This window comes from Apiospora aurea, assembly GCF_038362705.1.
Source record: "Apiospora aurea strain CBS 24483 chromosome Unknown utg000004l_segment0_segment0, whole genome shotgun sequence".
In the NCBI taxonomy this organism is placed as follows: Eukaryota; Fungi; Ascomycota; class Sordariomycetes; order Amphisphaeriales; family Apiosporaceae; genus Apiospora; species Apiospora aurea.
In genome coordinates, this window is record NW_027117391.1 from 3,539,221 (window position 1) to 3,551,911 (window position 12,691).

Sequence of the window (12,691 nt, forward strand, 5' to 3'; positions counted from 1 at the left end):
GCGGACGGGTTGTCCAAGGTCCAAGGCAGCAAAGTGTCCACCGAAGTCATGGTCTACCGTGTCGTTAGGGTCGAGAATGTCCATGTAATTGAAGACCAAGACCAGTGAAGGGACAGGAGACGCCAATGGACTTACAGGTGTGCGATACCAGGTTCCCGACAAGGGCGATAATATCCTTGGGCCAGAAGCCGCCGCTGCACTTAAAGCTGCTATGCAACAGGGGCGCATCGTTCCACGCCTTGGTGTAAGTCGCTCTGCTCAAAGCGGCGTTCTGGGCGTAGGTAAGCACAGAAGACACGAAAGACTTGCTCAAGTAGTACAGTGAGGCCTGCCGAAGAATCTCCTTGCGCGTGAGGACGGACGGGCCTGCCCCGGCGCTTGGGTCGGACCCTGGGACCCGGTAAGCAGGGAGGTGGCGGATGGTTTGGAGGTAGTTAGTTCTAAGGTAGCTCCTATGAGTTACCACCTCGGTTAGTCCAGGCGATGACCAAATAGAAAAAGCGATATATTACAAGCCAAGGGCAATATGTAGCAATACGGCGCAGTCCAGTCGTCGCAGCAAGAAGGTGATGGTAAGGTGTGTCAGTTTCAATGCTAATCGGACTTTTGACCAACGATGAGACGTAAACAACATGGAGGGACCAACGAGCCACCGTATTCCAACTAACTAATAGTTACATGCCCAAAATATGACTTATTCAAGCAAGAGAAGCCTCATCCATGTTACGCACAAGAGTACTAATCCACTTGACGGTGTTGATATGAGCGAGCACGCTGACATGCTCGTCAACAGTGTGGATACCACCAAGACCTTCCTGCTTGGGATCCCAGCCGGCTTGATAACGGAAAATATGCTTGGTCAGGTCCCAGTAGAAAAGGGTATCGGTATTACCGGTACTCAATCCAGGTGCCATAATGACATCTGGGTTATACAACGCCCTCGTTGTGCCAGACAGGACGGCATACGGCGTCAAGGTGTCCACCTCCGTCGGGCTTACAGGTGCTGGCTCCAGAGTACTTGGGGACTTGAGAGTCATCGATGAAGGTGTCTCGGCTTCATCATCAAATGCATGGAGCGTCAGATTGTACTTCTCCGCAATGGAAGAAGCCAGCTTGGAAATCTTAGCCTGCACGTCCGACGGGCTGTCACCAACATTGACCCGGTGATTGATGAGGGCCGTTGTACGTTCAGGCAATGCATTCGACTTGACGCCCCCGTTGATGATGTCCACGGCCACAGAAGTTGTGAAAAGGTACTTGAACTCATCACCGAACTTTGCAACCTCTCTGGCGAGCTTGTCCTTGTTCCTTGCGCTGATGGTGGTGCCAGAACCAAGCAATTTCTTCCATTCGGGTGGGAAATCTGGACCGTGTGCAGCACCACATTGCAACAAGCCAAGGAAAGGGTTCTCCGAGTGGAAATGGGGCTCGTAAAGATTGGCTTCGACCAAGGTGATGAATTCGGACATTACACCGATGCCGTTATGAGCAGGGGGGATTGACGAGTGACCACCAGGCATTCGGACGGTGACCTCTACATCAATAGCACCCTTCTCGCCAACCGCAGGTGTCGCAAACGTGGCTCCAAATGCTGTGGTGAGTCCGGCGCCTTCGTCGACAATGATCGCGGCGCCGTCCTTGCCATATCGTTCCAGGAGCTCAGCGGCGAGGTGGCCAGCACCGGCTCCTGCCAAGACTTCCTCATCGAAACCGAAGGACAGCACCAGTGTCCTTTGGGGGACGAAGCCGGCCTTAACCAGTAGCTCCACAGCTTCGAGTGTGCCAACGAGAAGGTTCTTACAGTCGCTGGAACCACGACCCCAGATGGACTCGCCATCGTAGTGACCGCTGAACGGTGGGAAGGTCCACTGTTCCCTTGTAGCTTCGGCGACTGGAACCACGTCCTGGTGCGCCATCAGGACAGTTGGCTTCAGGCTCTTGTTTGAGCCTTCCCAGGTATATAGCAGCCCATGGGTGTTGATTTTGTCGAGCTTCAACGTCTTATGCACCAAGGGAAACGTCTCTTCAAAGAAGGCGGCCAGGTCATACATCGTATCCCACCGCGGATCCTCGCCAATGGGGCCCATATCATCATACGACTGAGTTGGGATCTGTACAGCGCCAGACAAGCGAGAGATGGTCTCATTGCGAAACGCGGATGAGTCCAAGTATCTCTCCATCTTGGTCAGCGCGTCAGTCTTCTGCTTCGGCAGCAGCGGGTCCACCTGAGGACATTGCGCGGCGAGAGGTAGGGAATGAGGCTCCTCGCGCTCCCGGAAAAGACCAAACACTCTGTGCGTCCATAGCAGCGCAAGTGCCGAGAGAGACAAGATGGCCAATAGGGGCACCCGACGGCGTTTGGAGGTGGTGTTACGAGGAACCTGCGCAGAGGGCTGCATCAGGGGCAGCTTCTCGTAAGTTGCCATCTTTACCACCAATGCAAATCCACATATGATAGCTTCGAGGATGAAGTTGAAAGGAAGGAAAGGACCAGAACAGAAGACAAGATAAGGTGTCCATCATTCTACCTTACCTATGCCGTTATCGGTTATGTATCGCATCGTATCATACCTACAAGCATTCGGGAGCCAGGAACAGGCCCCGCACCTAAGCTCAATGTGGCAGGTCGCAACTTCGCGGATCTGTGGGAAATCATCTCCGCAAGCCGAAGTCGACGCCGCGAGGCAGGAAAGGAGTATGCAAATGACTAAGGCCACCGGAGAACTGACGGGGCCTCAAGATACTCGGTTCAGGGACTTCAATGAATCTTCCGATCTGTTACCGCTATATTCTGCAGTGGTGTTTCTCATCAGCTATCAAGGAAATAAATAGAAACGACCAGCACGAACACGGTTAGCAGCCGAGGGCCTAAGGCTGGCTACCTGAAGACCCCGCACTCACTAAGAGACTAAAACCGCCTACTGGCATTGTCCCCCTTGCCCCCCACATCCCACCGGGAACATGGTCTGTAGTGACAACAGAAAACGTCACCTATGCGTCGCTCGATTTTCCAGATAGAAGCATTGAATTTGAATGGAATCGAAGACACAATGTTACCATATATGACCTGAAGCCCGTTCACTTGCGTTGGCATCTATCTACACGACCAACATTTTCGCCGTGAATGCATCGGCGACGGGAGCTCATCTTGTTTCCCCGCTTTACTGCCTTCACGATCAGAAGCCAAAGTGAGATGCGGCTCCTTCCCAGAACCAACGCCGAAGGGGAGGGCGGCCGCTGCATAAGTAATATCGAGACTCGGAAGGCGCAACTGCCTTGCTCCAGAGAGGACAGTTTGGTTCAAGTGACACCAAGATAGCGGATTCGACGGAGGCTCACAGTCACCTCACCCGACAGTCACTCTGACCAAAGAGCAATGTGCCGCCTGGGTGAGCAAAAGGAGCGCCGATTTCCTGGGACCCGGGCAGCCCTAACAATCAATAAATATGCTCAAGTACAAGATGCTTCAAAGCCACTGTTAAACCCTCAACCTTAGCATCCCGCAGAGTCCAGTCACATCGGCCTCACCATGGCTCAGACGGCCCTTCTCTGTTGACCTTGACCAGTTTCGTGCGAAGTCCGACCAGCAACACCATCAGTCGGCGGGTGATGATCCATACCAGGTCACATCCAGTTCGACGTCAATATACGCAAGGCTGCGCCAACTTGAGTAGGGAGATAAGAAAGAGAAGGGCTTTTTTTTTCTCCCTCTCTCTGCTTGTTCTCTTCTTCTCAATCGGCTCAACAATAGCACAATTGCCGGTGCGCTGTGCTCTTTGTGCCAATTATTCTCGCCCTTCTTTCCCATTCAGTTCGGAACAAGGCCCATGTCTTGATTGTCTTTCACCAGGCAACCTTTGTCTACCCCCGATCTCCTTGTTGCCCGGTGCAGCTTCACCACAAAGACCTTGTTCACGAAGACACCAGCAACACGCACGCCTCATCATCATATCCTCTCAGCCCCGAAACCTCTTCGATATCCCTCGAATATAAAAGGCCTGTGCCTGTTTCCCTCAACAACAATTGCCGGGGGGTCATCATCATACACCTTTGTTCTTCAAGTCCAGGGACCAGGCGTACTGAAAACACACAAGAACGAAACCAAGTTACCAACGATAGACACACCCACACACTTCTCTTCTCACTCTCTTCTCTTTTTTCTTAACCCGCTCATACCTTACCCAAACCCGGCCCAAGCAAACAAGAGGACCTCGGGCGAGATGGTTACTTGCCGAATCCCCGTCATCTTCTACATTGGGTGTGGCTGCACCGTTCTCGACGAGTCTCGAGACCCCAAGCTGCATCAGTGGCCCAACCATACTTGCACCAAGGCTTGCCCCCCTTTCGACATCCAGTTCCGCCCCGGCCTCTGCGGGGAGCCAGAAGCAAGATCCTGTTCAATGACGACCTGGGCTCCGATTGTCCCGTTGCCGCCGCCGCTCGACCTCTGGACTCCGAAGAGGAAATGCCGCCCGGATACAATGAGCAAGCCGCTCCGAAGAAGCAAGCCCTCCACCAGCCTGGAAGCCTGAAAGTCTGAGCTGCAAAACGCAGCAAGCACATCGTCACCAAACTGGAAGCCTGGGGACTGAAAGGGCCGAGGAGGAGAGGACCTACAAGGAGCCCCGAAACCGCCCTGAGATCGCCCTGAGATCACCCCGAGATCACCCCGAGATTGCCTTGAGATTGCCTTGAGATTGCATTGAGGAACCCTAAAGGATTGAGATTAGCGGTGCCCGCTCGACATGCATGGGATTCAGACTGTATGCAAAAGATTATGGAAGGCACATGCCGATTGAGAGCAGGATCCAGTACAACGAAGTCGCACTCGACATGCCTCTAGTTACTAAACTGCCTATTCTACCAAGTCATAAATTGAGTTACCCCTCGCATCATCGTTTGACCTCGATTTCCCTAGGATCCTATTGGTGTGGACTTCGCAGTGTCGCAAGTAAGTAGGAACACATGCTGTGTGGTGCCGATTAGTGGAAGACTCGTATTTGCCCAGTAGATAGCTCTCGCCATTTTCATAGCGAAGAGGCGGGCTTACGGAAATGCCACCGCACCACGATTGGACTGCTGCCATATCCTTAAACTGCATCCTGCCCCTGCTGTAAGCACCTGGATAAGCCGTCTTGCTTTCGTCGAGTTGTAGCCACTACAGACCTAGGTTCGTATCGATTCATAATGAAGGCCGTCCCTGGCAGCATTGCATTATACAAGTAGACCCATATGCTTCCCTCGCTATGGACCTCAAATTCGAGAGTGGTCCACAGTCCCCTGTTCCCATTGTTGGATTGATCTTCAGCCACGAAGGTCGTGGGACGCAGGTTTCCTGCATCTGCTAATGAATGGGCATTCCTATGTTTCAACCACACAGACACAGAAAAGGGACCTGCCTGGGGCAGCCTTCGTGACTTTTCTTTCGAGCCTGGTCTATCCGAGAATTGGCAATATTTCATTTAGCTGTTTTCTCGGTGGGGGTGGCATCTATCGCGGCGGCCAAGCCAGGCACGCTTCCTGCGGTAGGGCCGTCTTCGTTGTCGTCGCCGTCTTCGGTGACTTGGACGACGACTATGCGCCCGATGCGAGATTTCGCGCCCTTTTCCGGGTCTGGATTGAATTTACCATTAGTTTATTATGCTTAGTAGGATCGCCAGAGTGTGTCGAGGCAGGCAACGATGTAGGGACATGATGGACAATAGGAAGCAGATTCAAACCCTACAAAGGTTGACCTTCACGCCATGATGTGTGACGTATCGTCATCATCGTCATCATCCCCCTGTCATGACCTTCACTCCTCAGGGGTGGGGTTGGCGGGGTTCTCAACATCGACACCGGGCCGCGGGTCCTCTCTACTACGACGATACCCGCCGGCATTTCCACGACAGGAGTAGTTGTGGGCCATACCGTCTATCCCGGAGTCCATTCTATGCACCGGCGAGAGTTCCTCGGGCGGCGTCGTGGTGGTGAAGTTCGTCGTCGTCGTCATGGCTTGGTTTTTACGTATCCGGCGCCGGACAGTGGTGGCGATCTTGCGTCGGTCGCTGAAGATGGCAATGTGCTTGGTGAAGTAGGTTCGCGAGCGGCCCATGATCCTGGTGCCGACTAGCTTGTCTATCAGGGGCTGCAGTATAGGGATTGACGACGCAATCACGATGATGCCACCTTCGACGCTAGAAAGTAGTCGAGTCAAGCATAAGCATACCTTCTTTCAGCAGACAAGGTTGGTAAAGATGCAGCATGCTACTCACAGTGTCCATAACTGCAACTCGGCATTGGCATCTGATGAACAACCATCACCCCCATTAGCGTTCGTCTTCGGCTGGCGTACAAGAAACAAAGATAGACGGAGCAGCGCGAAATACGCACAGGTGAAATCGGGGTCAAGCAGTAGAGGGATGTGGGTAGTCTTGTACGTCGCGACTGCCCCCGACCTTATTATATCCCAAAGTCAGTGACGGTCCAAGCCTGAGTGAGCAGGTCGTTCGTTCGCGATAAATTGACCGCGCCATTCTTGCTTACACAACACCACAGCCGAGAGCGACCGACAGTGCAAACTTTTTCCGCCCAGGCATCTGCAGTTGGTACAGAACGATGGATGGGTACGCGGCGAGGTAAAAGTCGGCAAACGCAGAGAGCGCTGTGTCCAGTTAGCACTATTGGCCGCAGCGCACTCGACAACCGAATTCTGACGTCGAATGACTGTAGGATTGGAAGATATGGAAACAGTGTAAAGAGGATCGGCGAAGGACATACATGCGGCAAAGAGGTAGTACCTGACCTGTATATGCATAGGGATACACTTCCCCCTCTCTTTCTGGTTATCGACGGAGTCAAAGAGCTTGCAGTTCTCGGCGAGATCCCTGATGAGGAGGCCCATTGTGCCAAACTGGGCTAGTTGCACAGCTACGCCCATGAACCATAAGAACCAGAAGTGACACCGGCTCGGCAGTAGAAGACGAACCAGCAAGGCAATGACGGCCAGCTTAGGAACCGCAAAGGACAACAGACCGGGGAAGAAGGCAGCGAATGTCCAGACGGTCGCGGCGGACTTGTCTTCGGGAGATAAGGAGCTTATATGTCGGCCAAGTCCGCGGGAGATTGCTTTGGTACCGAGTCCACACGCCAGGACGCTGTTGATCTATGCCAATTTAGCCATACTACTGGCCAGCTGGAAAGCATAGCCAGATGACTCCTAAGCCTTTCGCAATTCGAGAAGAACATACCATGGAGAACATAGTGAGGTAGTCGTCACTCCGAAGCCTACGCTGCATGTAGCCTCTGACGTAAAGTCTTCCGGTGGTGAATATGATGGCAGTGCCAGTAACGATCCAGATGGTTATCAGCGTTCTGGGCCCCTTATCCTCAGACACATCGGAACCCAATACGGGTCCGTCATTGTGTGTTGGGACTGATGTCATTGCATAGGATGAGAATGGTAGCCATAAAGATCACTTCACGACGAAGATGATGTTTGGGATCGCGAGATAGGTAGACTGGTAGGCGGACGACTCCAACATGAGGCAAGCGATGATCAAATTATTGAAAGGGAGGACGGAGCTGCATCCATCACATAGAGATGGGCTGGTGAATCATTACCACCCTTCATACTGAAACATGGCTTGCATGCGGAAACACCGCTACCTCGATATGGAACTGAAAGCGAGGGCTGCGAGGGGATCAGCACATACATTGCGTCGTGTTTGATAGAATCCTGGGGCGCGCTCCCCGCCTATTGGTTGGCGGCCTCCACGGTCATCCCAAGTACTATCATGAGCCGTATGGGCAAAGTTCCAGACCGGGCCAGAAGCTGCATCGTGCCTAGCTAGAAGCGACAAAGCAGAAAGCTTGATAGAACATCGGATTATGGGGGTTCAAAGAGTCTTTGGCCGGTTCTGCTTGGGTAAACTTACCTCGTCGAGCGCACACAGCTTGGTTTTGTTTACGCCAACGTAGTGGTATCAAGAGGAATAAACGTGAGCCAGAACATGTAAATTCGAGGGCCATGGAAACGAAGCTGCGAAGAAAAAGAGAGTGAATCCTCCGAGGCAGTACCTCCGCTTCTTCTGTTGGTCTTGCATTTACATGCTGCGCATGAGCTGACGAAAAGACAAGCGATCATCCGCCTGAGTGCACAACCTTCACGGAAGCCATGCCTTGATTCAAGATGACGATATGTACGAGGAAGCGACATGTCGTCACTTTGGCGCCTGCAATACGGACGTTGCTCCCTGAGCTGCCACAGTTGGTCTCATTGCTACCAATGCATCCCCCATACCGCCGTTCAGGGCATTGCAGGCGTTTGCGGCTGTTGTTGCCGCATTAAAGCCAACCGAGAAGATTCCCTAGCGAATTCATTAGTACTTTCACGATCAGTCTGGCCGAGGGAGTTATCATTGTGGCCTTGAATGACTCGGCCATATACCCGGGATCCCCCACCGTCGAACTGCTTGAAATAGCGCGCAACGACTACCTTGTGATCTGAAGGGTCGCCTTGCTACCTCTCACTACTCACGTATCGGCAGACAGTCATTGAGCGACCCCTAGAATTTCGACGACAGGGGCGCCGTAAAGCTCCATGACTCGAAGGACGAAAAAGAGGATGGAAATGGCGATCCGGTGTCGGTGAGCCCTGCTTCCTGAACTCTCCGCGTCCATGTGAGCGGCTTGAAGACAAAGTTGCTCGCGGCGGGCATAGCGTAGCGATCAATCGCCAATGAGACTTGCAGTGCGCTTTGATTGACATGGCCCTTCACACCCGCCAGAAGAGAACATATGTCCATCAAGGCCAGGCACATGGTCATTGCAAGTTGTTTGTCCTGAAAGCATCGTGGCTGTCGATGGACCGGCAGTGCGAGCGTGTCTAAAGCAGGCCCGCATGCCACAATGTTGTTGGGCTTGCAGTCAATTGTTGGAGACGATGTCTCGTCCGGGAGCTGGGGGGTGGGGGAGTGGGTGAGCCCCCTCCCCCCCCCCCCCACACATCACTGTACGCCGCAACAGACGCAATAATTAACAGTCAGATCCTGTTCAGTACCGAAGCGTAAGCGCCGTGCCCGTAGCATCAGGTTGGATGTGATGGACTCGAATTGAACCGTGTTTGCACGTGTTTGCACCAACCAAACTGTTGCGGAGCCCAAGCAACACCTAAGTGGATCGATCATGCGACTGGCGGCGCCATCATCACTGACACTCTCTTTCGACTCCTCTCTCGCAGCCCGTGGTGCTTCTACCCTCACTCCTCCGATTTAACAAGAAGCAAGACAGAGAGCAAAAGCGAGAGCCAGAGAGGCAAAGAGGTTAAGTCTGGAAACAGTGCCGGATGGCGGAGATCCGACAACCCCCCTACCTCCGCCCCAGTTCCTATGGATCATTTGGATCAACCTCAATGCAATAAGCAGTGTGCAACCAACCGAGACCGTCGCGAGGGTATCCTATTGGTTACCGCCTGACCGGAACACCAATTGAGGGGGCTGCGGACAGCTTGCCTGTCGAGAAATCGCACTGTGCCCAATCTACAGCAATTGATGGATTGCCCTGGTTACCTTCAGCACTGCGCTAAATGCAACACAACAGCCGGGAGTTCGACGTGAAGACCGCGCAGGGTGTACTACCCTTCTCATGCCGGGCACACAATGTTTCAACCCAATTATACTGGTATGCAAGCGGATGCACATCTTTCATCTTCACTGGCCCATTCTCTGAGCTTTGTCTGGCCCATCGAAAGATATCCCGAGATCATGGAATCCATGTTCGAGTTATATATCTTACTGTTCGACGATAACACCGGCTTATCACGGCACAATCTCGCTTCTGAGGCTACATTAGTTCGCTAGACGTCAGTCTGGTATTGCCATGTGCCGAGTATCGCCCATACATTCATGAAAACGGCCCGCAGCTGATTGTCACGAGGTCGGAAGCCTGATAGGAGTCGCCGGCGGCAATCACGATTCGTGGCCTCAAAATATTATTGGACGTACCTAACTGGCAATGCTGGCGAAAGGTCCCTGAAAAGGGGATTGTGCAGAGCTTTTCTCAGTTCAAAGCCCAAGACGGGTACGTTATGGAACTATTGGCGTTACTTCCAGGTGAGAATGAGCAACCGGAAGATCTCGATATGGGCCGCTTCACATTTCACATATGTAGACGCCCGCCAATACGCTATTGGAACTTAGATCCACGAAGAGCAGAACGTCTGACCTGGGACGTTGCGAAGGGGGCCGCAGCAGCCTGTTGGATAACCTTTGACACGATGGTTCACATCCCCAACCCGTGGCACGGCGCCAAGTGAAAGCAAGCGCATATGGCATGCATTGCTTCCTCTACACGCCGCGTCTGCTTGACTCTCGCTTGGTTGGGCTTGCTAGACGCATATTTGGATGGGTCAAAGGGGAGAATGCACCGCTGTTTCTCTGGTTGGTAGTATCACAAGTGGGAATTTGCTGAAATAAGGCTACTGCCCCAACGCACGCTTACACTGTGTCAACCAAAAGGGTTGGCTGACAGGATGGGCTATACTCAATCCGACATACGATGCATCCCCATCCACTTCACGACGGCCTTTGGATTGGCTGCACTTCCGCATGCTCCACGAAGGACCGCGGCTAGCTCTGCAGCATAGAGGCAGAGAAGCCTGATACGCTGCGTTGCCTAACCCCCAGTCCCTTCGCCATGTTTTCTCGTTCGTTGCTTGCCCCGAGTAGGCGAAAGGGTGCAGTGTACGGTGGCATTGCATTACAGATCAGCGATGTCTGGGCCAGTTGTATCTAGATACTGTTGACCCTAACCGTCAACACCCTTACTTTGAGGCTTGGTCGGCCCTTTTCAGAGTCATAAGCGCGACAGGCCGATGCAACTTGCATGAAGGCAGCGCTTGCCCTTGATCTTCCTACCCTGCCAGAGGTCTCGGTATTAGCAATGGTATAGGACGGGGGTTCACATCTGCCGTGTTTCACCCTGCTGCCTGCGTCCAAACCACAACTCGATATAAGGCCCGCCCAACCCACGAAACCATTTCCCTGGCAATCCTATTCACCAAGTCGATGGTTAATCGTGTTCAGGTTGTCATCTGCTCGGATCCACGAGAGTCCACCATGTTCCCTCCATCCCCTGGGTTTATCTCGCCCGGAAGCGACTTCACAATGAGCGCAGGCCTCCAGCACCAGTCTGTATTCTTCGGCAAGCTCCCCCGGGAAATCAGGGATATGGTGTACCTCGCCATGTGGGATGCCTCTGGCACGCAACAGCACGTTTTCGAGCACGAGGAGGGAAGCGGCCACGTGACGCATTTCCCATGCATTTTGGCCGCCGGCGAGCAAGACAGCCGGAATCACGAGTTCGAGAAGTTGTGGCGTAGACAGCAAGCTCTCAGGCCGCGCTCACTTGTCGAGGACCCAGTCTGGGCAAGGCGGATGTCGTCCCCCTGGAACGAGCACTGGAAGTGCGAGGAGGCGATGCTGGCAAGTAGGGAGAAGGGCAACAAGTCACGTACACTGTTTCTGCCCAGTCTGCTGACTTGTAGGAGAATGTGAGTAACGGCGATTTACTGTGTCGACTTCTTGTTTCGTTCCTTCCTAGAAAATTGTTCATCGCATGGAGAGACTTACCACGGCAAGCACCCAACAGGTACGACGAGGCCCTGCCCACAATCTACGCGTCCACGACGTTGGTCATGACCTCGCTGCCCCTGGCCCACACCCTGCTCGTCGCCGCGCCCTCGCCCAACACGCGGCTCTGGCGGTCGGCGCACCTCTCGCTGACGGTCCCCTACGAGCAGCTGCACCAGCACTGCGCCAATGAGCTGGTCGGCCGCCGCCCGCCCACGCCGCCCCACTGGGCCGAGCTGTGCGGCGCCCTCTCGAACCTGGTCCGCTTCGCGCGCCTGCGCGCCGTCGTCCTCCGTCTCGACGTTGCCGACGCCAACCGCGCCTGGCACAACGTCCGCGAGCGGTGGGCCCTCTCGGCCATCCGCGGCCGGCTCGCGCGCTGCCTCGTCCTGCAGCTGCCCGAGCTCACCGCGGATGTGGACGCGATGCGGCCTTACCAGTTTCACCTCCCGCCTTCTAGCCCTCGCCCCGACGACTTTTACGCTACTGCTACTTCGGAGAACCGGAGGAACCATTGCGGTGCCGTAACGTATGAACCCGTCTGGAAATCCGCAGCAGCGGCGACGAGGTCGGGATCAACGTCGCCAACAGCTACGTCAGCGTCAACACTACCAGACGAAGGACCCACGGGGGACGCCACCTGTAGTAAAGCTGGTGTCACCACATCCTACTCCCGCAGCGGCAGCAGCAGCAGCAGCAGTGGTGTACCGTCCATACCCTTCCTGCGATTAGAGCGGTACCCGCGCCGGCGCTGGACCCGCGAGCCCACGGGCGACGGCGTGCAAGCCCGGCAGGAATTCTTCAGCCCTCGCGAACACGTCGTGCTGGGCCGCGAGCGCCGGCGCGAGAAGATCCGAGACCTGGTCAGAGGATTTCTGATGATGTGACGATATATGATATAATGACGTTTGGGCGAAGGGACGAGGTATGCACGTCAAACGGTGCCATTTGTCTTTGTGATTTTCCTCTTTTAAACTTGGACGGAACCGGAGGGCCGGGAATCCGCTTCCCGTGAGCATCCCGGCGGGTAGAAGATTCTTTCCTATCCTTGTTTCTTGTATTTGCGTTTCTGCATCTCATTC

At 54.1% G+C, this 12,691-nt stretch overlaps 3 protein-coding genes across 3 annotated transcripts; 1 reads left to right on the forward strand and 2 right to left on the reverse strand.

The window, feature by feature from the left end:
- Window positions 1–698: 698 nt before the first annotated feature.
- On the reverse strand, window positions 699–2,426 carry PG986_005903 (uncharacterized protein; the record flags this gene model as incomplete). Its single annotated transcript, XM_066842125.1, has 1 exon — window positions 699–2,426. The coding sequence occupies one exon, from the start codon at window positions 2,424–2,426 to the stop codon at window positions 699–701; it is 1,728 nt and encodes a 575-aa protein (XP_066701987.1).
- Window positions 2,427–5,458: 3,032 nt separating this feature from the next.
- PG986_005904 (uncharacterized protein) lies at window positions 5,459–7,424 on the reverse strand (the record flags this gene model as incomplete). Its single annotated transcript, XM_066842126.1, has 5 exons — window positions 5,459–5,613; window positions 5,911–6,176; window positions 6,526–6,643; window positions 6,760–7,144; window positions 7,230–7,424. 5 exons carry the CDS (start codon window positions 7,422–7,424, stop codon window positions 5,459–5,461), a joined length of 1,119 nt encoding a protein of 372 aa, XP_066701988.1.
- Window positions 7,425–11,096: 3,672 nt separating this feature from the next.
- On the forward strand, window positions 11,097–12,496 carry PG986_005905 (uncharacterized protein; the record flags this gene model as incomplete). The annotated part of the gene is made up of 2 exons (XM_066842127.1): window positions 11,097–11,530; window positions 11,629–12,496. The coding sequence occupies 2 exons, from the start codon at window positions 11,097–11,099 to the stop codon at window positions 12,494–12,496; spliced, it is 1,302 nt and encodes a 433-aa protein (XP_066701989.1).
- Between the last annotated feature and the right edge of the window lie 195 nt (window positions 12,497–12,691).